Raw genomic sequence first — 24,966 nt, forward strand, 5'->3', positions numbered from 1 at the left:
TTTGACTAAGATACATGCAAATAATTATTTTTCCAAGGTTCTTATCCTAACTAGCATGGCATGGGGTACTTGAATCAAATAAAACTAGTAGAATTACTTACCTTGTAGTAGTAGTTGATTGCTTGGAGTTTGAGAGCCTAGCACCAATAATGTGGATGCCTCAAATGGAAGTCACAAATCACCACAAACTTGGAAACTTGAGAGAATAGTCACAAACTTCTTGAAATCGGCCCTCTTACTTTACTCACCACAACTCGTGTAATTTCAAGAACCAAAGCCTCCTTTATATAGTGTGGTGGATTAGGGTTACATCCATGTAAACCCTAATACCCATGTCTTTTCATTTCCATGAGATCCATGGGTTAAAGCTCCATGGAGTATCCATGGACTTTCCATGCAAGCCTAGCCCATTCCAAATAAGCATTAGCCCACACTATATAAATACAAGAGCCCATATTTAATTAGTCATACTTTTGATCTCTAAATTAATTCTAGATTAATTATAGATCAATACTAATTAAATAATATGATTTTATATTAATATATTAGGACTTATAATATATTAATAAATCATAACTTATACTATTCTCAAACGATTATCCATAAATTGTTCGGGTGAAGTGCAACCCAAATGGACCATGTCGGGTCGGGTCAAGTACATACCAAATATAGTTATGGACTTAGACACTATATCCAACAGTTTTAAGGTAGATCTACTACTCCAAACTCTAGATCTAGTCTCCTAAGGCTCGAATGTCACGTAAAGCTTGGATCTTTACGTCCATGCATGGCATATTTGCTCCATAGTGTCAATACAAGCTCCAACAAGGGTTAGATGCACAAGATATTGTCTCTAGCTCAATAAAGTTCGGGTCTTTGGACTCACAAGATCTCCTACAATCCAGATCTGAGGTTTCAACCTCAAATCATGCTCAAGGACTCAAATAACACAAAAAGGATGGGAGAAAACCCTAGAAAACTCCCTAAACCAAGATCTCATAAGGAAATGATCAAGTTAACAACTTTATACCTCTAACTGAAGAAAAACCCTGATGAACTTCTAGATCCAAAGCCTCCTCTTGATCCAAGCTTTGATGATCTCCTCTTCTCCTTCAAAAGCGCACTAATAATCACAAGATTAGCTTCTCTCTCACTCTCTAGCTCAAGTGGATGATTAGGGTTTCTCTCAGGGATGTAAGGTGGATGATGAGGCGGAAATGAGGACATAAGTTTCCTTAAATAGGCCCCAAACCCGGGGATTTAGGGTTTCCTCACACAACACCAACTCGGCGAGTCGGCTCTCAGACTCATCGAGTCGGTCATTAATCCCACGTGACTGATCCAATTCTACTCGACGAGTCGAACACGCAACTCGTCGAGTCACTCAGTTATCTAGGGAGTTTCTAGACATGAGGCTGGCGACTGAGACTGTGGCGGAGATCACTACCATGTTCAGAGAGAGAGAGAGAGAGAGAGAGAGAGAACTTTGTTGGTACCCCAGTATGTGGCAGATGAGGAGATGGGGAAGACCTGATATCATGATATGTTGAGATATGAAATCAGGGAGTTCGTCAGTTTTTCTGCCTGCCCGACTCTGGATGACATGATATCCAGGGCGCGGGAACGGGAGATTGATTTGGAGGACATAGGGAAGATGAAGGCGGAGCATGGGCAGACAGTTTGGGTTTCAGCAAAGAAACCCAAGGGTTTCGACTCTCGGTCGAAGGGCTAACAGGGTCGGAGCTGCTGTGGCAAATACGGCAGGTCGCATGATGGGGTTTGCAGAGCGGGTGGTTCGGTCTGCTACAAGTGCGGCAAGACAGGGCACTTTAGCAAGGATTGCACTACGACTATCATAACCACGCATACATCTGATCTGATTTGCTTCCATTACAATTAGAGGGCCACAAGAAGGCCAACTGTCCGAGCTTAGCATTAGGAGGACAGTAGCAGAACCTGCTCCAGCGACCCTGCGGATTACTGATGGCCGCCAGAGCAAGGCAGATGCGCCTGTTGTGAGGAGCAGTGCTTTTTAGCTGACAGCCGAGGAGGCTCGTGCAACACCGGATGTGGTGACGAGTATGCCTCTTCTCCTTAAGTGTTTATTTATGTTGATTTCTCTGCTTATATTTGTGTGCTTTGTTCTAGGATCGTTCCTTGTGAACGGTATCTCTGCCTTGATATTCTTTGATTCGAGGGCTACCCAATATTTCGTACATCTTGCGCTCATCAAGAGATTTGTTGGAGCTCCGGGGGAGCTGGATTGTCCATTAGAGGTTGAGATTGCGGATGATCGATCTTTCCAGGCATCGAGGGTTCATCGCGATTGTGTTCTAGAGATGTTCAACGACCAATATCCGATTGATTTGGTTCCTATCCCTTTGTGCGGGAACAAGGTTATAGTGGGGATGGATTGGTTGAGCCCCAATGGGGCGGTGATTGATTACGAGCGTCAGATGGTCCGTGTTCGGACCCCAAATGGAGGAGATTTGGTGGTCCAGGGAGAGGGCGCTCAACGCGGGCCAACTCTATTTTTCAGCAGCTAGGGCCAAGCGCTACCTTCATCAGGATTGTTCAGGTTACGTCGCCTATGTTATGGAGACCCGGGAGAAGGGTAAGGCGACTGTAGATGATGTGTCGATTGTACGAGAGTACCCATATGTGTTTCCGGAGGTTTGCCTGGAGTGCCTCCGGAGAGGCAAGCGGAGTTCCGGATTGACTTGGTTCCTGGTGCAGCTCCTATAGCCAAATCACCATATCGGTTAGCTCCTCTAGAGATGCAGAAGTTGTCTACACAGCTGCAGGAGCTGTTAGACATGGGGTTCATTCGACCGAGTAGTTAGCCTTGGGGAGCGTCGATCCTGTTTGTGAAGAAGAAGGATAGGTTGCATCAGATGTGTATTGACTACCGGGAGCTAAATAAGCTAACTTTGAAGAACTGTCACACCCCCGAACCGGGACGGCGGAAACGTCTGGGGGCGGGTGACTTCATCTTGTAATCATCACAGTGTGTATAAATGAATCAAAGACAACATCATCACCATACATAAAATATACTAACCATCATAGTTTTACATCATTGTATTTGTTTATAACATTACATCCAAAACATCAAGTATGGTGAGAAACAAAAACACATCAAAAATCTTCATTCCTTATCGGCCAACCTGTTTTAACGTGTTCCTGAGAATACAAGTCATTTTGAAAAGCGTCAACATATAAATATGTTGGTGAGTTCATAAGCAAGTTTGTATGAAAAGTTTTTGTAGTAGTTTGTAAACACCAGAAAATCCTATACTTTCTGTTAAAAATGGTTTGTGAGTTTTGTTTCAAATCTAGTATTAACGCATGTGTGATCTTGTTTGATAATGTATAAAGAGAGTTTCCCAGAAAATCCTATATTTTCTGTATAATGAAAAAGTGTGGTCTTAACCCCAAGACCCAAGTGGTGAAAGTTTAGACGTAAATAGTAACTGTATAGTTCGTACTTTGTATCATGAATATAGTATGTGTATTCCGTAAATTTATTTGTTTGTTATTCTCTATGTGAGTCGCTATAACCATACTTGATATGACTGATTTTCCTGTCATGACGTTCTTCAGGCGTCGGTTACGGTAAGACATTTGTCACCCTAGACTGGCCCGTCTAGCTGTAGCGAGCAGCTCAGGTGTGGGTGTCATCCCTGTATAGATCTATATACAAATTCTCGTTCTCCCTCCAGGAGACTCTGGTTATAACTACATGGATTACGGTGTACGCTAGGTAGGTACAAATGAAGGTGTTTCTCACAAGAGTCTTAACTAAATTTATGCGAATGGTGTATCCCATTATTTAACGTTATAAATAATGTTGCAAAAGTGAATTTTGACTACAAACTAATAGTGATAAAAATATAATTGTTTTTATCTAAAGTGTCAAAATATTTGTTGTTATTGTGAATAACTTCCTGCTATCCCAAAGTATCGGGAATAACTCGAGTGTATTAGAATTTTTACTAGCGGCCCGATTATTCTAGTATTGGTCATAAAAGGCCCAATTTGAATGTCATTATCACCATGGCCCAATAGGAATGTCAATGAGCTTGTAAGGCCCAATTAGAGTAAAAATTACCATGTATGGCCCAATAAGTATGTAAATGACTTATAAGGCCCCATTTAGAGTAAACATGTCGTAACGAGTCCGTTTGTTATCAAATAATCATTTTAGCTCAAATAGTACCAAACATGACATAAAAGGCCCACCTTTATTAAAAATGACCATTTTGGCCCAACAAAACCGTAATTGACAATAAAGACCCACTTTTGCCAAATTTTAATATTTTAGACCTATTAAAGCCGAAAATTACAACAAAGGCCCATTTTTGTTAAAAATGACATTTTAGGCCCAATAAAACCGTGAGTTGTCAAATAAGGACCAATTTTAGGAAAAATGACATTTTTGGCCCCTAAAACCGTGAGTTGTCAAATAAGGCCCACTTTTATGAAAAATGACATTTTTGGCCCCTAAAACTGTGAGTTGTCAAATAAGGCCCATTTTTAGGAAAAATGACATTTTTGGCCCCTAAAACCGTGAGTTGTCAAATAAAGCCCACTTTTATGAAAATGACATTTTTGGCCCCTAAAACCGTGAGTTGTCAAATAAGGCCCATTTTTAGGAAAAATGACATTTTTGGCCCCTAAAACCGTGAGTAGTCAATTTAGGCCCATTAAAAACGCAAATGATACTTAAAAAAGCCCATTTTGTTTATCTTTATTGTCAAGTGTGATCCTTTTGTATACTTTCTTTAGTTTTCAAATAACTTTTGACATGTTTAATCTTTTTCAACATCATAAAAGTTACTTCAAGTAGATTTCTTACTAATATCACTAAATCTTGGATGAGATTTCGAAGTTGTGAGTGTTTAACATGTTTTCATGGCATATTCACACAACATAACATGAAAATATACACATACATGCATAATACTAAGATTAACCACAAAACTAGCTTGTATTCTCCCCCAAAAGATAGTAAAACTCGAAAACAAGGGGGTATGAAGCTCACCTTGGTGTTAGATTGGTTATGAAGAGAAAGGAAAAATGATTTTTGGCCTAGCATGCACCTTTGAGAAGAGTTTCGAAACTTTGATGGTGCTAGGAAGCTTGAACACGATATGAAGTTATGTAAGGAAGAGTTCTTAGTGTAACATGGAATTAAAAGGCTTGAATGCTAAATGACTTACCAAGGATATGAAGCTTGAAGTGAACTTCTTGTTGCATACACTCAAAGCTCACGGTTTTAGACCAAAAAGTGAAGAGAGTTGTTTGAGTCTTTAGGAGGAAACTAGATAGATGTGTGAGTTTTGGGATGAAAATGTGGAGTGGGGTGGAGGGTCTCGGCCGAAGATATGGAAGAGAGGGAGAGAGAAGAGATTAAGGGTATTACTTAATGGTTAATCACCATATTGCTTAGATATTTGAAGTGTAATGTGCATGTTTACATGCAAAATAATATTGAGGTGTCACAAATCTAGCCAATGCCACATTTTTCTCTTTTTTTTATATATATCGGCCCAAAGAGAATGAGAAGGAAGGGTTTTGGGCTTGGGTGAAGGGTAATAGAGAATGCAATAGCCCATAAGGGATTTCTGGCCCAAGAAGGCTCATTTAAGGGTTTGCGGCCTAAAAACGCTAAATGGATGAGTTTTTGGCCCAATAGGGCCCATTAGGAGCTTTCAGCCTTGGAAGTCCCAATAAGAGCTCCAATATTAATTTATTGCCCATAAGGTTCCAAGAAAATATTTATGGCCCAATATGGCCCATTACGTGACTTATGGCCCAAATCAGTGTTAAATGATCAATTTCGGTCCACTAGGGCCCAAATGTGGGTTCTTGGCCCCAAAAGACCAATTTGAGAGATTTCCGGCCCATTAGGGCCCAATAAGAGTGCCCTAGCCCATTACGAGGTTTTAACCAGGAAGTTAGGGTTACAAGTACAAAGTTGAGTGAATGCAGTGTACTGAATTAGGTTTAGAGCTTTCATGAGGGAGTTTCGACTTGAATTGTCATTTTTGAATGAACAACTTGTATAACATCAAAATTTGGGTTACAAGATCCATCAGGAGTTATTTACACATGAACAAAATTTCCTAGCGCTAACTGCTAGTTGTGACATCATCCCCCCGTTAGAGGGAATTTCGTCCCGAAATTCTTTGAAGGCTATTCTTAGACACTAGGGAAAAGGTGAGGTATTTTCGCATCATTTGATCCTCGCGTTCCCATGTGAATTTCGGCCCGCGCTTAGCACTCCATCGAACCTTCACAATCGGAATGCGACTTTGTTTTGTTCGCTTTACCTCTCTGTCCATGATTTCAACCGGCTCTTCAACGAATAGGAGATTCTCATTCACTTCGATCTCATCCAGGGGAACAACGAGGGTTTCATCTGATAGGCACTTCTTCAGGTTTGACACGTGGAATACGGGGGTGTACGTTGCTAAGTTCTGAGGGTAATTGTAGCCTGTAGGCCACCGGGCCGATTCAGGAAAGAATCTTGAATGGTCTGATGTATCGTGGATTTAGTTTTCCCCTTTTTCCAAACCAAATCATCCCTTTCCAGGGAGAGACTTTTAATAGCACCCGATCTCCTACATGAAACTCTAGAGGCTTTCACCTTTTATCAGCATAGCTGTTTTGACGGTCTCGCGATGCTTGGAGTCGTGCACTGATCTGAACTATTTTCTCCGTTGTTTCCCGAATGATCTCAGGCCCCATGACTGTGCTGTTTGGTACCTGTCCCCTTGCCAAATGGGTGTCTCCCACCTCAGCCCAACAGAGGGGTGATCTATATTTCTGACTGTACAAGACCTCAAAGGGAGCGACTTTAATGCTTGTGTGGTAGTTGTTGTTGTATGAGAATTCGATTAGCGGCAAGTGAGTATCCCATGCCTTTCCAAAATCTATCACACAAGCTCGGAGCATATCTTCCAGTGTTTGAATGGTTCTCTCACTTTGACCGTCGGTCTGGGGGTGGTAGGCAGTACACATATCGAGTTGGGTCCCCATTGCTTTCTGGAGTGACTGCCAGAATCGTGAGGTGAACCTACTATCTCGGTCAGAAATAATAGATATCGGCACCCCATGAAGTCTCACCACCTCCCTTATGTAGATTCGAGTTAATCTCTCCATTTTGTATGTTTCTATTATTTATAGAAAATGGGCGGATTTAGTCAACCGATCGACAATCACCCAAATGGCATCCAACCCATCAGCCGATTTAGGCAATTTGGTTATAAAGTCCATTGTTATTCCTTCCCATTTCCACCTGGGTATCATTGGTTGTTGTAATAGTCCTGAGGGCTTCTGATATTCTACCTTAACCTTCGCGCAAGTCAGGCACTTGCCCATGTAGGTAGCAATCTCTGCTTTCATGCTTGGCCACCAATAATGTTGCTTGATATCAAGGTACATCTTATCCGAACCTGGATGGACGAAGTATCGAGTCTTGTGAGCTTTGTTCATGATGACGTCTATGAACCCACCAAATTTTAGGGTCCAGATTCGATTCATGAAATAGTAAACCCTGTCTTCCTTGATTTCAAGATTCTTTTCCATCCCACGCAGTGCTTCACTCGCGGCGTTCTCAGGTTTCAAGGCTTCCAGCTGAGCTTCTTTGATCTGTGAAGACAAGTGGGAATGGATGGTCATTGTCAGTGTTTTTACTCGGTGGCATGAGTATTCCTTCCTGCTTAAGGTGTCGACCACCACATTAGCTTTGCCGGGATGATACTTGATCTCACATTTGTAGTTGTTAAGCAGCTCGACCCATCTTCGCTGCCTCATGTTTAATTCCTTTTGATTTATAATGTGTTGGAGGCTTTTGTGGTCTGTGAAGATGGTGCACTTTGTACCGTAAAGGTAGTGCCTCCATATTTTTAGGGCGAAGAGCACAACTCCCAACTCGAGGTCATGAGTGGTATAATTCACCTTGTGGTTCTTCAGTTGCCTGGACGCGTAGGCAATCACCTTTCCACGCTGCACTAGCACACAACCCAAACCATGGTTGGAAGCGTCGCAATACACTACGAAATCTTCCCTTCCTTCTGGCAGTGTCAAGACCGGAGCACTGCAGAGGGCTTGTTTCAGAGTTTGGAAAGCAGCTTCTTGTTTGCATCCCAGTTGAAGGGTACACCTTTTTGGATGAGAGTGGTGAGAGGCTTGGCGATTTTTGAGAAATTCTGGATGATCCTTCTGTAATAACTAACAAGGCCCAAAAATTTCCTGATCTTCGTTGGCGTCTTCGGGTTTGCCCAACCCTCAATAGCCTTGTTCTTAGAAGGGTCCACATGTATCCCTTCTTCACTGACTACGTGCCCCAAGAAATCCACCCTGCGAATCCAGAACTCGCATTTGGAGAATTTTTCGTACAACTTCTCCGCCCTTAGAGTTTCCAAGACTTGCCTTAGGTGTTGACTGTGCTCTTCCTTGCTTCGCGAATAAACAAGTATGTCATCAATGAAGACGATTACAAAATTGTCGAGGAATGGTCGGCAAACTCGGTTAATGAGGTCCATGAATGTTGCAGGTGCATTGTTAGACCGAAGGGCATTACTACGAACTCGAAATGTCCGTAGCGGGTTCAGAATACAGTTTTGGGAATATCTTCTTCTCGGACCCGTAGTTGGTGATATCCAGACCGTAGATCTATGTTGGAAAAGTAACTAGCTCCTTGAAGTTGGTCGAATAGATCATCAATCCGGGGAAGAGGGTATCGGTTCTTGATGGTGAGCTTGTTTAATTCTCGATAATCGATGCACATTCTAAGAGATCCATCCTTCTTCTTGACAAACAAGACCGGAGCTCGCCAGGGTGAGAAGCTCGGTCTGATGAATCATTTATCGAGGAGTTTGCTTAGTTGGCTCGATAACTCCTGTATTTCCGCAGGGTCTAACCTATAGGATGATTTGGCAATTGATGTGGCTCCAGGTATAAGGTCAATTCGAAATTCAACCTGTCTCACGGGAGGTATCCCCGGGAGGTCTTCCGGGAATACATCTGGAAAGTCACGTACATCTGTAATATCGTTGATGTTCTTTTCGTCTTTCTGTTTGTCCACCACGTGGGCTAGAAAGGCATGATTTTTCATGTGCAGGCCCTTTTGTGCCTTGATGCACGAGATAAGACGAAGATTTGCACTAGGTTTATCGTCGTATACGATTAGTGTTTCGTTGGTGGGTAGGTGAAGGCAAACGACCTTCTCGTGGCACATAATATCAACATGGTGGGGGATTAACCAGTCCATACCGATTATCATGCCAAAACTCTTGGATAAGGTGTCTAAGTCCATAACTATAATTGGTATGTACTTGACCCGAGAGTAGCATGGTCCATTTGGGTTGCATGTCACCAGAACATTTGTAAGGATGGACTTTTGAGAAGAGGCTATTTATGATTTATTAATATATTATAAGTTCTAATATATTTATATGAAATCATATTAATTAATTAGTATTGATCAAGAATTAATTTGGAGTTAATTTAGTGATCAAAAGAGACTAATTAAATATATGGGGATTGATTGTGTAAATCATTGATTCTTATAATGTGGGCCAATGATCCATAATTCTTTAGGTTGGGCTAAACCAATGTGACAACCCATGGATAATCCATGGAGGTTTAAACCCATGGAGCCAAAGGAATATGGAAGGTCATGCACATTAGGGTTTACATGGTGTAACCCTAGTTTGGCCACACTATATAAGAAGACCCTAAGCTCCTAAAATCGGCACCTAAGTAGTCTTTGGAAGAGCTATAGCCGAATTTGGTGCAAGATATTCTCTCTCAAGTCCTCCATTGTTGGTGGTGGTGTGTGAAGCATTTGAGGCATCACATTTGGGGTGCTAGGCTCTTAAAGGTCTAAGTAATCAAGCTACAAGAAAAGGTATGTCATCTAACTAATTTTTGTTATACAAGTACCCATGTTTTGTATGCTAGTTAGGATAATGCTTTGGAAAATCAAATTGCATGTATGAATATGGAAAACATAGATCCAAAGCATTTAGGGTTGTATGTGCACCTTAAGGTTGTTAGGATGCTCAAAACCCATCAGTGGTATCAGAGACTAGGATTGTTTTTTTATTATACTTGATGTTTTATTGGTTTTCAAAGTTGGAAAAATCGAATTTCTGCATTCTGTCAGGTGAACTCGCCGAGTCCGCTGGGGACTCACCGAGTCCACTCAGAAATGGACCAACTCGACGAGTCCAGTTCATTTACTCGCCGAGTTGGTGGTCCAGTGTGCAGATTTTCAAGTTTTGGCCAAAAATTGGATTAGGATCGTTACCCCAAACTGTTTTTTGAACCATGAAATTTGTTTTTCATAAGATAATGATCATGCTTGTCCAATTAAAAGATAATTGTCATAATTTCAAGATTTGTATTAGTTTATATGATTATGCTAATTTTCTTGAAGATTGATGATATGAATTATCTTGTGCTTATGAGTTTAATTAGATCATGTATGATTTTTTGATTATTGTGTTAATTAAATTAATGATCTTAATGGTTTTAATGGACTCCATAACTTGTCCTCAAGTTATGGAAAACCAAAAGTCTTTTACTTAAAAGTCATTAAACTCATAAATTAAGAAAATGAAAAGTTTGGAATAGTGTCAAAACTTGTCCTCAAGTTTTGGAATTTGTAATGTCACACTTATGAATACTAAAATTTTAAAAGGTTAAAATTCAACCCTTATACTATTATAATATTATAGTTTTAATATATATATATATATATATATATATATATATATATATATATATATATATATAAGACAAGTCAGTCTTACCATTAGTAGGTCTCATTCACGAAGCCGGTCTATAAGGGGGGTATAAGGTTACTGCCTATAAAATGGCAGTTTAATGGGTGTCCACTCTCACCCACCACTTCCTTGAGTGGTGGAGGGTCGTTAGCCGAACGGGTAGGGTAGGGCACTAACCCTCATTAAAAGTATAATCCTCATTAAAAGTATAATGAAAATTATAAAGTAACTAAAATTTTATTAAATTCCCAATCTTAGTTACTTTAGGAAAATGTGAAATTGATGCTAATCCATGAAATTGCACTTTGCACCTTACCAAGTTGTTAGTGGAGCATGTGTGGTTAATCGACAAACTAACATGGACTAGTAAGGGTGGCAAAGGGTAGCTCGATGTTTGTCATAGATCAATGAAGCGTGTGTGGTTTACCGATACATTGATTAGGTGATAAATGACATCAAGTGTACCAAGCACATTTGCATGGTTATTTACACCTTGTTTGTGATCCTCGGTATCCCAGTCACAAACTTGAAGGGCATAATCGAGATTTAAACATGCCATTGAAAAGTTCAATGAATCTCAAAAGAATCTTGGAATTTCAATACATTTAAAAATTAATAATCAATTTTGTTTTTCATGGTGGAAACTGGTAAATTGTCATTTACCTACCTTCAAATATTTTGCAATTGGATTACGACATCCCTCTTCTGAATTGTAAAATATTGTGTTGGGTCCTAGGCTTATTATTTCATTTGGGTGTTATATTAAGGACTCTTATCTAATCTAAACTTTATCTTTCTTTCTTTTCAGATGTCTTCCAACACTGCTTCTGGATCAAACCCTACTAGCTCCTTCTCTCTCATGAAATTGTGTGGGAGAGTCATCTTTGATGGCACTAATTTCAATGACTGGGTTAGGAACATCAGGATGGTCACTCGCTATGAGGACAAGGAATATGTCCTAGACAAGGAGCTTAAGGAAATCGATGAGTCTTCTGCTACTCCTGAGGAGATCGCTGAGATTAGGAGTCATGAGAAGGATGCCACCAAGGTGTCTTGTATCATGTTGGCCACCATGACACCTGAACTCCAAAAGTCCTATGAGGACTTCTACCCTTTTGAGATGCACCAAGACCTGATGGAAAGATACCATCAGAGTGCTCGTCAAGAGAGGTAAGAAATCATCTCTTCCATGATAACAACCAAGATGAAGGATGGTGAACCCATCACGACCCACTTGCAGAAAATGAAAAGGTTTGTGGACCGTTTGCTGAAGTTGAATGTGAACTTTCATGAGGAGCTGGCTATAGATATTATTCTACACTCCTTACCTTCATGTTATGATCCGTTCTGCATGACCTATCATATGAACAAGGAGGAGGTCACACTTAGCAAACTTCAAGGGCTTTTGAGGACTGCTGAAAGTAGTCTCAAAGGTAAATCGGTTGTTACTACTCCTACCACCGCCCCTGTTTTGGCAATTGGACAAGGGAAGGGGAAGAAGAGGAAGGCTCCCTCTAAGAGCCGCAAGGGAAATTCTCTTGATGGATCCTCTTCAAGTGGGACCAAGGCTGGTTCTGCTGCTCCCTCTTCCATTCCTAAGGAAGCAGAGTGTTTCTATTGTCACGATAAAGGGCACTGGAAGCGAAGCTGCCCCAAATACTTGCATGATGTAAAGGATGGGAAGGTTAAACCCACCCATGCATGTATTTATACTATTCTATCTAATAACTCATCACATTCTTATTGTTGGGTCCTTGATACAGGTTGTGGAATTCACATTTGTTCTGATTTGCAGGGACTAAAAAGAAGTAAGGATGTGGAGCACGGGAAGATGAACTTGATCATGGGGAATAGGAAGGTTTCACATGTCACCAAGATTGGAGTTTATTCTTTATTGCTGAGTAGTGGGTTAGAATTAGATTTGAATAATTGTTGCTACTCGCCTGAAATGGCTAGAAATGTTATTTCCTTTCATGGTTTGTACAAACAAGGTTTTAGTTTCTCATTTGATAATGAAATTGGTGCTATTAATGCTTTTTATAATGGTGTTTTTATTTTAAAGCATTACCTTGTAATGATGTATATGAAACTGTGATGTTGTAGACAACTTAGGAAATAATGTGTTGCACATTGATTCTTCCAATGAATTGGATAAGGCATGCTTGTGGGATTGTCGTCTTGGACATGTCAGCAAGAAGCGCATAGGCCAACTCCAAAAGGCTGGAGTTTTGGAGTCATTCTACTTAAGGACGGATGACACTTGCGAATTTTGCTTACTTGGAAAAATGACCAAGTCACCCTTCACTGGTACTTGTGAAAGGGGTGAAGGTTTGTTGGATCTCATACACACCGATGTGTGTGGGCCCTTCAGAACCGCCATAAGGGATGCTAACCGCTTCTATGTGATTTTTACTGATGATTACAGTAGATATGGCTATGTCTACTTAATCAAGCATAAGTCAGAAACCTTTGAGAGATTCAAAGAGTTTAAACAAGAAGTGGAGAATCAGCTGGGCAGGAAGATAAGGATGCTCCGATCTGATCGGGGTGGTGAGTATCTTAGTATCGAGTTCCTAGATTATCTTAAGGAATGTGGAATTGTTTCACAGTTGACGCCACGTAGGATACCACAACTTAATGGTGTGGCTGAGAGACGCAATCGAACCTTGTTAGACATGGTTCATTCCATGATGAGTCAATCTTCGTTACCTATCACATTCTGGGGGTATGCCTTAGAGACTGCCACCCATATCCTTAATCTAGTCCCAACTAAGAAGGTTGCCAAAACACCTTACGAGATGTGGACAGGGAAGGTTCCCTCGTTAGCACACATCAAGGTTTGGGGTTGCGAGGTTTTCGTGAGGCGTGAGACTCACGACAAGCTCGAACCTCTTAGTGAGCGGTGTATTTTCATCGGCTACCCACAGAAATCCTTTGGTTATCTCTTCTACAGACCGAGTGACAATGTTTACTTCGTTGCAAGGAGAGGAGTCTTTCGCGAGAGAGAGCTCAACGGCCAAGGAGACAGTGGGAGGAAAATTGACCTTGAAGTGCTTCAAGAGTCAAGCGGTGAGGGAACCTCAAACACTAGCAATCAACCTGAGGAGGAAACTCATGTTGATCCAGTTGACGAGTCCGTACCTCTGAGGCGCTCCAGTAGAGTTACTGTTCCGCCTGTGTTGTATGGTTTCCATATAACATCTGAGGGTGATACATTTATCAGTGATAGTACACTGGTAAATTTGGATGAACCTAACCATTACAAGGAAGCCATGGCAGGCCCCAAGTATGCTAAATGGAAAGAGGCTATGGACAACGAGATTCAGTCCATGTATGACAATAAACTTTGGAACTTGGTTGACAATGTACCGGGTTGTAAGACAGTCGGGTGCAAATGGATCTTCAAGAAGAAGACCGACATGGATGGAAAGGTACACACTTATAAGGCACGACTGGTTGCGAAGGGCTTTACTCAAACTCCGGGAGTTGACTATGATGAGACCTTCTCGCCAGTAGCGAAGATTAAGTCTATTAGGGTTATGCTAGCCATATTTGTATTTCATGATTATGAAATATGGCAAATGGATGTCAAAACTGCTTTCCTTAATCGAAAGTTGGCTGAGGATGTTTACATGAGTCAGCCAGAGGGTTTTGTCAATGCAAAGTACCCTAATAGAGTGTGTAAGCTTAAGAAATCCATTTATGGATTGAAACAAGCATCTCGCAGATGGAATCTTTGTTTCGATGAGAAAGTCAAAGAGTTTGTTTTTTTGAGAAGCGAGGATGAGTCCTTTGTATATGTCAAGGCTAGTGGGAGCATATTTAGCTTTCTGGTGTTGTATGTGGAAGACATACGACTCATAGGAAATGACATCCCAACCTTGTAGGAGGTTAAGTCCTGGCTTGGGAAGTGTTTCGCTATGAAGGACCTCGGAGAAGCTGCCTATATTCTTGGGATAAGGATATTGAGAGACAGGAGTAAGAGACTAATTGGACTTAGTCAAAGTACCTACTTGGAAAAGGTGTTGAAAAGATTCAACATGATGGATTCCAAGAAAGGTGACTTACCGATCCCGAGCAATGCCAAACTGAGTAAAACTCAGAGTCTGAGTACAGAGGCTGAGATAGCTGAGATGAGTTGAATATCATATGCTTCTGCTGTTGGCTCGATCATGTATGCTAAGACTTGTACTCGCCCTGATGTGGCCTTTGCTTTGAGCATGGTCAGCAGATATCAAGGGAATCCTGTCAAGGCTCACCGGACTGCGGTAAAGAACATTCTCAAGTACCTGCGGAGGACTAAGGACTGGGTCCTTACCCTCGGTGGGAGTGATGACTTGAGAGTGGTGGGGTATAGTGATGCCAACTTTCAGACTGACAGAGATAATTTCCGCTCTCAGTCGGGCTGGGTCTTTACCCTGAATGGAGGAACAATAATTTGGAAAAGTTCCAAGCAGGAGACAGTAGCTGATTCAACATGCGAATCAGAGTATGTAGCAGCAAGCGAGGCGGCGAAGGAGGCGATATGGCTGAAGAAATTCATCAGAGACCTTGGAGTTGTTCCATCTATAAAGGAGCCTATGGAGATTTTCTGTGACAGCGAGAGTGCAGTTGCCTTAGCCAAGGAACCAAGGGATCATGGCAGATCCAGACACATCGACAGAAAATACCACTTCATTAGATATCGATTAGAAGAAGGACTCCTCGTAGCAAAGAGGGTATCGTCATGGGAGAACCCAGCAGATCCCCTCACGAAGGGACTGAGTAGGGTTAAGCACTTACAACATGCGAGGCGCATCAGGCTGAAGGACGATATTAGTTTTAATGATTAGATAGTTTTGAAACTTGTAATAGTTGAAATGTAATTGACATTTGATGATTAAATAAAAGGTGTTTTTTACTTATAAGTACTGTTACTATCTTGTGTCAATCATTTACTATTGTTTCACTTTGCATGTTTTGACTTCCAGAATAATTATATTATTCAAACTATCCACAGTCGATCATACTTTGGAAGTGGGTATTGAGGCAAGACTGTCATGAATTTGACTTTTAGATTGTCTGAAGTGTATTAGACATAGCAAAGTTTGCTACAACATTCATGAGTGCTCATAAGGTCTGAGTATTGGATTAAACCCACGCTCACTTGAATCACTTCTTGGAATTTATCACGAGTGATCGTGAGATGATAATATTGTTGGGTTTTCTACAAACAATCCTATGTGTGCATGCAACCCTAGAGTTGGATCTATGTTTTCACTATTAGTTATACAACTTTATGAACACAAAAGAACCCTAGTATGCATCTACTATTTTCGAAATTGATATAGGAGAATAGAATACATACCTTTTGTTGTTATGTAGTAATAACAACTAGTTCCTTCAATTTCCTTAGCTCTTGAAAGCAAGTACCACAAGTGTAGTACCTCTAATGGCTCACAAACACACTTTGAGTGAGAGGATGAATATGAGAGAGAGGAGGAAAGGTACTAAGCTCCAAAATTCGGCCCTAGTAGGGTTTTCCCAAGGGGTGGTTGAATTCTAGTACCTTAGGGTGTTATTTATACTTGAGGCTAGCTAGGGTTTCAAGGTGGAAACCCTAATCCCTTAGCTTAGGGCCTAAGCAAGTCCATGGACTCCTTTCCTTAAGCCCTTGGACGAAAACTCCTAGATCCTTCTAGGATTTTCGTTCAAGCCTTAATAAAGGTGATCCAATAGCCCAAAGTCTCAACTATCAAATAATTACAAAACAGCCCCTGTAGTTTTAATTAATTCCTTTAATCCCAAAATTAATTCCTAATTAATTTCTGATTAAATACTAATTAATAATATGATTCCAAATTAATATATTATTCATATAATATAATAAATAAATCATATTTATGCCTTAATCAACCTCTCTCCTCAACTGTCATCCTGTCTAGTCACCCGTGTGAAGGCAACCCAAAAGGACCATGCTCACAATCGGGTCAAGTACATACCAAAATAGTTATGGACTTAGACACTAATCCAACAGTCTCCCACTTGGATAAGTCTAATAACTATTCTGCGTATGACTTCAGAACCTGATCAGCAATCGTAGCTTCCAAAAGCCGCTGTCAACTCTGATCTTATCAGATACGCGTGTCCTTTAGATAAGGGATCATATATTCCTCCATTCTACAAGATATCGTATAGACATGAGACATGGATTGAAATCATTCTCTCAGTCTATGTGTCGTTTCCCGATTTCCGATTTATGATGACTAACTAATTGAACAAATCAAATCAGTCCTGGCCCGGCCGAGCACTTTCCTTTGTCATCAATAAATCATCGAGGGGCCCACAGATATCGCTTTTATCCCACTTTGGGTAAAAGGAATGGATAAACTTTGACTCAAATGCTTTCTTGCACCTACTAATCGAATCACACACAACAATAAGTTTTATAACACCAAGTTACTGGTGCGTTTACTTATCATCAATGTGCAATCGACCAGCAAATAACAACTCACACATCTCGGTTTCAAGAATATACAATGTTATCATCTCACTAATCACCCGTGATAAATCCATGAAGTGATTCAAGTGAGCGTGGGTTTAATCCAATACTTTAATCTTACCAAAGCACTCATGAACTCTGCAGCAAACTTGTGCTATGTCTAAACACTTTAGACAATCTGCAGACAGATTCATGACAGTCTTCCTTCATACCTACTTCCAACGTATGACCGACTGTGGAGGTTCGAATAACCCAGTTATTCTGGAAGTCAAAACATGCAAAATGAAACGCAATAATAATATTAATCCTATATGGCCCCAAAACTTTTGAGCGTAAATAAAAACACTTTTATTTAAACACCATATTGATTACTCATTATTCATTGCTTACTGTTTCACAAAATCAACTTATTACTCGAATTATAACCACAACTGTCCCATGCTCCAAGCATGCACACTTTGGTTTCATATGGTCCATACTTTGTGAAATAGATCAATTGAAAAACTTTTACAATGAAACTCATTTCACAATCCCCAATCCTTATTATTAGTATAAGAATACCAAATTCTTGCCACTTTTAGAATATGTCAGATTCTAACATTTTATGCAATGATTCTTTCGTAATGTCATAGCACAAAAGTCACCAAGACTCGGCTAATGAAATTACAAGTTATTCTATCGGAAATTGTTACAAGACAATTCCATAGACGTGAAGTCTCACATTCAAAGTACATTCCTTTGAACATCCTTCTCGCATAAAAGTTTCTAATCTAGACATATTTCTTAATATCCAACTCCCATTAATGGAAACATTTCCATATTTGCCATATGACAACTCATTCTTAATAGAATCTTATCTATTCATAATAATGTCAATATAGTCCATCCATTACTATACTTCCAACTACTCACAACCGACAAATCCTCAGTGAACCTCAGATCGTCCTTTGATAGTTGTTTAATTATTTTAGTCAAAACCGATTCTAGTCCCTTTTTCCCTCTTAATGCCCTAGGCATTTGGAAAATTTTAGAACGGTCAAATATTATAGCATGTGCAATCGATCCTATACTCGAAGTGTATTGGACACGATGCATAATGTCTCACATAAAGACATGATACTTTATCATCCTTCTGCCATAATATTTTATGTGCCATGTTCCCACAATTTGAACTATGAAGAGGGATGCCGTAATCATAATCGAATTTTGAGAATGCACTATGTATCCTTGACTAAATTTATTAACATTTCTCGATCTAAGCTTTAGAATTTTGAAACGAAGTATAATATTCTCTCCCTTAATTATAGCAAAACAACTTTTCAACCTTTGCAACTTTGCAAAGTGAATCTTTGTTTTCTATAATTAATATTGCTAACTTGAAATACTTACCATAATAATCATGCTCCCACTAACATGATGATTATTTTCTTACCAGCATAACACTTATGCTCCCACTAGCTTTGACATGTATTCAGAAAACAATTGAACTTCTAGAAAACAATGCTTATTGAATTCCTTAAGTTTATATTTCTAATACCTAATGCTTTGATAAGCCTTTATCTAAGCTTTTTAAGCTCATACACCTTCACCTTAGATAGCTCACATGTGTGTCTAAACAATTCAGAATTTATGTTACTAAGTCCTAAATGTTCAGATCAATTGCCAAATCTCACAATTCGAACTATGAAAAGGGATGCTGTAATCATAACCGAATTTGAGAATACAATTTTCACAATTGCTATCTTCTTAAAATCTCTCTTAGTGAAAGCATTTCCTCACAATCATTTTCATGAAGGAGGAAAACCTTATGACACTTAGTTTTTATGATGTATGTGTTCCTATCCATGTGAATTTGTCAAAACGAAAGTTTGCGACAAATCCAAAACCATATGGACTGAACTTGTTCAATCTTGATTTCTTGCCTCATGGTAACATGAATGCCCACCATGTCTTCCAAGCAACTCACCCTTTCATATCAATGTACTTTCCATTGATCAAGGTGCTTTGTCTTTATGCGTTCAAATGAGAACTCATAGAACTCACACGCATAATTAACTCAATTGGAATGGCACAGAAAAAGAGTATGTCATCCACGATAGGCTTTAAACCTCAAGTCGTGTGCTAGTGATGATCAACTAGGTTTACTCTTGATTTGTTCTTGAAACTTTTCAAGACCATTAAGACTCCCACTGACTCCTTGACATATAAGATTCTCTTGTCAAGAAACATTTCTTGACAAACAAATATTCAAGAGTTAGTGTAGTTTTTATCAAGACTATCACTTCACATAATTGGTTCTAGTTGGTCTTTGTCTTATCCAAGACATCACAACTTACCAATCCCAAATGTGCAGGAATAAGAAGACTTTTTCTAATTCCACATTTGTTGAGTGTTATAAACCTACTAAAGACATGTCACTCAAGTCACAATCTTGGAGTATGACTCTTAAGACTTGATATTGGAACGAAGTATGATTGACTTCTTGATTTAACCATTTCTACAATTCTCGATTCCTCTTCTTAGACATGCAATTGCATTAAGACTCACTTAGAGGATCAATTGAGATATGGTTCTTAATCATTAAGACTTATCATAAAACACAATAAAAGGTACTCTCCCTTCTTCTTAGAATAGAGGAACTTTTATCTTTCTGCCTACTTGATTCTTCTTATTCGTTCTGCTATTGATTGAAACTCTTTCAATCAACTTAGAATTATACTTAATCTTATAAGTATAATCATATTTACTAACCTTTAGTAAATCATGACGAATATCTTTATCACTCTTGTGGTGGACTTGATCAACGCACAACCTAGTGTACTCGATCTCCTGGTCCTTCTCTTGACACTTTGCCAAAGAATTAGTCTAATTTCTAAAATATGAAGTTTCTCATTCATCACGCAACCAAGTTGTATGATTTCAAGTTTCTGTCCAATTGAAACTTGGGCGATGAGAATCTTCCTTTATTTGGCAAATCCTCGACATTTCACAAATAACATAATCAAGAATCACATCCAATTCAACATTGCTAAAATTAGAAATACATAAACATCCATTTTCACATATGTCATTGCAAGGATAAATAAATAGGACGAAATCAAAATTCATTTTATTGCGGAAAAACTTGTCCTTACAATGCAATTCAAATGAAAACTATGTTATTTCAATTTCTAAGCAATCTATTCTAACTCTAAAGTAGTAGCTCAAAAAAATCCGATCTTCAAGCAATGCGATCGAAATCCATTTCTTCACGATCAGATTCAGCTTACTTCTTCCCTTAAGCTTCCTCTCTTTTCTTCGATCCTACAAAACATCAAAATGTAATCTTATCACATCATGTATTGAAAATCAAAGAATAGGAACTTATAGAGTTAGTTATTGGATTTTACCTGAAGTAGAGCCATACGTCTTGACTCTCCCATCTCTTAGATCTCTCAGGTAAACAGGGCAGCTTCGTCTCCAATGCCCCTTCTCTTGGCAGTAGAAGCAGATGGACTTTTTTGGAATGGCACAAGGAACTATCTCAAAATTTACCTTTTTTGGATTTCCAATGTCACTATTTTCAATGTCCATTGAAGTTTGGGAGTTTGATTTGTCAGACAAATTTGCTCGATTAGCACGCCAAATCATTTCTGATTCAGTAGCTATAAGCAAATAGGTCAAATCAATGAGGGTTACGTCATGGTCCATCATATAGTACTCTCTAACGAACTCACTATATGATTCAGGAAGTGACTGAAGAACCCAGTCAACAGCCAACATTTCTGAGATATCGACACCCATCATCCTTAACCTATCAATGTGTGACTTCATCTCTAAGATGTGTGCACACACAGGTTTCCCATCTTCGTGTTTACTTGCCAATAAGGCTTGAGTGAGCTTGAACTTTTCAAGCCTTTGAAATTGTGGGTTAGGGAGAATAATTGGAGGAGGTGGAGGAAGTGAAGCATGACTCTCATTTCCTTGATCGTATCGTTGAACGTCATCTTCATTTGGAAAGCTTGTTCCAAGGGACTTGGGAAGACCATTGTAAGATTTAGACATCTACAAAACGGGAGAAAATTCAAGTTAGTTGATAAGAATCCTTGATGTAACACCCAAATGAAACATCAAGGCTAGGATCCAACACAACATTCTACAACCTAGAAGAGGGATGCCGTAATCTAGTTGCAGAATATTTGAAGGTAGGTAAATGACGATTTACCAATTCCCACCATGAAAAACGAAAAAGAAATTTAAGTTTTAAATGTTTTGAAACTCCTAGATCTTGTGAGATTCATTGAACTTTTCAATGGCATGTTTAATCTCGATTATGCCCTTCTATTTGTGACTGGGATGCTGAGGATCACAAACAAGGTGTGAATAACCATACGAATCACGTGGTGCACCCAATTGCTACTATCACCTAATCAATGTGCCGGTTAGCCACACACGCTCCATTGATCTATGATAAACATCGAGCCACCCTTCGCCACCAATGTCAATCCCAAATTAGTGTGCCGGTTAGCCACACACGCTCCACTAACGTTTGACAAGGGTACGAAGTGTAATTCCATGGATTAGCATACAAATTCACATTTTGCCCTAAAGTAACTAGAATTTGGGAATTTGTAAAAGCATGTAGTTACTTTGTACTTCATTATACTTATAATGGAAGGTTTCGTCCCATCCTACCCGTTCGGCTAACGACCCTCCACTAGTTAAGAGTGCGGTGGGTAAGAGTGGATACCCATTCAATCGCCATTTTATAGGCAATTTCCTTAAACACCCCTTATAGACAAGCTTCGTGAATGAGGCCTACTAACGGTAAGACTGACTGTTTACTCATATATATAATTTTAGACTTTTAATGTTACATATATATAGTATAGGGTGTATTTTACACTTTTAAAATACTAGGTGGTTTTATTAACTTTCCAAAACCATAAGGGTGTAATTTGAACTTATTCAAAATACGAGGGTTTTAGAATTTAACATTTCAAAATTAAACTTTTAATCAACTTTTAAATTCCAAAACTTGAGGGCAAGTTTTGAAACTTTTCAAAACAATTAGGTTTTAATCTCACTTTAAAATTTTTCGAAATTTAAGACTATTTAAATTAAAATTTTAAATATTAAAACTCTTGATTTAATAATTATCTTGAATTAAACTATTAATTTAAATTATTAAATCATAAGGGATTATCTAGATCATAAAGGATAATTACCAATTAAACAATTAATTTATCCTAATCCTTTTAATCCCTCTAAATTTCGAAAATCATGGGATAGGATAATTCAAAATCTTTAATTACCATATATAACCATTAAAGGATAATTACAAGATATGGGGTAATCCAAATCCCTAAAATTTAGGATCTTATCTTGGGGAAGAGGCTAATTTCGAAAATCATGGGGTTTTACAAACCCTAGATTTCGAAATCTTGAGGCTCAAGGAAAGGATTTGAAAACCCTTTCAAAATTTCGCAAATTAGGGTATAGAAACCCTAATCTCGAAATCTCTAGCCTCCTAGGGTTTATTGGCTATAAACCCTAGTATGTCAAGTTCATACATTTGAATAAAGCTAATTGAAAACAAAAACCAATGGCTCTGATACCACTGTTGGGTTTTCTACAAACAATCCTATGTGTGCATGCAACCCTAGAGTTAGATCTATGTTTTCACTATTAGTTATACAACTTTATGAACACAAAAGAACCCTAGTATGCATCTACTATTTTCGAAATTGATATAGGAGAATAGAATACATACCTTTTGTTGTTATGTAGTAATAACAACTAGTTCCTTCAATTTCCTTAGCTCTTGAAAGCAAGTACCACAAGTGTAGTACCTCTAATGGCTCACAAACACACTTTGAGTGAGAGGATGAATATGAGAGAGAGGAGGAAAGGTACTAAGCTCCAAAATTCGGCCCTAGTAGGGTTTTCCCAAGGGGTGGTTGAATTCTAGTACCTTAGGGTGTTATTTATACTTGAGGCTAGCTAGGGTTTCAAGGTGGAAACCCTAATCCCTTAGCTTAGGGCCTAAGCAAGTCCATGGACTCCTTTCCTTAAGCCCTTGGACGAAAACTCCTAGATCCTTCTAGGATTTTCGTTCAAGCCTTAATAAAGGTGATCCAATAGCCCAAAATCTCAACTATCAAATAATTACAAAACAGCCCCTGTAGTTTTATTTAATTCCTTTAATCCCAAAATTAATTCCTAATTAACTTCTGATTAAATACTAATTAATAATATGATTCCAAATTAATATATTATTCATATAATATAATAAATAAATCATATTTATGCCTTAATCAACCTCTCTCCTCAACTGTCATCCTGTCTAGTCACCCGTGTGAAGGCAACCCAAAAGGACCATGCTCACAATCGGGTCAAGTACATACCAAAATAGTTATGGACTTAGACACTAATCCAACAAATATCATATAAGTATTCAAACCAAGAGATATGAATTGTTGACTATGAGTTGGTTGTACATTGATAGTATGAAACCGCATCAGTAACTTGATGCTATAAAACGTGCTGTTGTGTACAATTTAACGAATAGTTAGTAGAAGCATATGAGTCGAAGTTTATCTGTTCCTTTTAGTCATTGGAGGATTAAAAGCGATATCTTGGGCCCCTTGATGATTTTGTTTTGACTCATGTGCCGGGCCCGGTCAGAACTAAATTGATGTGTTCGATTAAGTTCTATGTCAAACAAATCGAAAATCAGGAAACAAACTGCTAGACAATAAGTATGACATTGTTCCATGTATTTGTCCAGCTGATATCTTGAGAACAGAGGATTATATAATCACTTATCTAAAATGGCGTGTCACAGTTCGAAAGAGGCTTTTAAGAGCTACGATTGCTAGTCGGTGTTTTAAGTCGTACTTGCAGCTATAGTTATTAGACTTATCCAAGTGGGAGACTGTTGGATAAGGTGTCTAAGTCCATAACTATAATTGGTATGTACTTGACCCGAGAGTAGCATGGTCCATTTGGGTTGCATGTCACCAGAACATTTGTAAGGATGAACTTTTGAGAAGAGGCTATTTATGATTTATTAATATATTATAAGTTCTAATATATTAATATGAAATCATATTATTTAATTAGTATTGATCAAGAATTAATTTGGAATTAATTTAGTGATCAAAAGAGACTAATTAAATATATGGGGATTGATTGTGTAAATCATTGATTCTTATAATGTGGGCCAATGATCCATAATTCTTTAGGTTGGGCTAAACCAATGTGACAACCCATGGATAATCCATGGTGCCAAAGGAATATGGAAGGTCATGCACATTAGGGTTTACATGGTGTAACCCTAGTTTTGCCACACTATATAAGAAGACCCTAAGCTCCTAAAATCGGCACCTAAGTAGTCTTTGGAAGAGCTATAACCGAATTTGGTGCAAGACATTCTCTCTCAAGTCCTCCATTGTTGGTGGTGGTGTATGAAGCATTTGAGGCATCACATAGATCCAAAGCATTTAGGGTTGTATGTGCACCTTAAGGTTGTTAGGATGCTCAAAACCCATCAAAAACTTCGAATATTAACCGGCATTAAGTCGATTAAAAATGAGTGGTTATTTAGTGTTAGAGTGCACCCTATAAAAATGTCTTTGGTTGTTTCAGTTTTCCCATTAGCCATCTCCACCGTGAAGGCTTCACTTAGCTTTTAGGGTTGTTGAT

At 39.0% G+C, this 24,966-nt stretch overlaps 1 protein-coding gene across 1 annotated transcript; it reads right to left on the reverse strand.

The window, feature by feature from the left end:
* Window positions 1–8,869: 8,869 nt before the first annotated feature.
* On the reverse strand, window positions 8,870–9,280 carry LOC145104908 (uncharacterized). Its single transcript, XM_079042070.1, has one exon. The coding sequence runs from the start codon at window positions 9,278–9,280 to the stop codon at window positions 8,870–8,872; it is 411 nt and encodes a 136-aa protein (XP_078898196.1).
* Between the last annotated feature and the right edge of the window lie 15,686 nt (window positions 9,281–24,966).

The sequence above is a fragment of the Lactuca virosa genome, chromosome 4 (genome assembly GCF_052849685.1).
Source record: "Lactuca virosa cultivar CGN04683 chromosome 4, Lactuca_virosa_CGN04683_v6, whole genome shotgun sequence".
Lineage (NCBI taxonomy): Eukaryota > Viridiplantae > Streptophyta > Magnoliopsida > Asterales > Asteraceae > Lactuca > Lactuca virosa.

Coding starts and splice junctions, on each gene's coding strand:
- LOC145104908 (XM_079042070.1), bottom strand. CDS start 9,280: ATGGACTGGTTAATCCCCCACCATGTTGATATTATGTGCCACGAGAAG.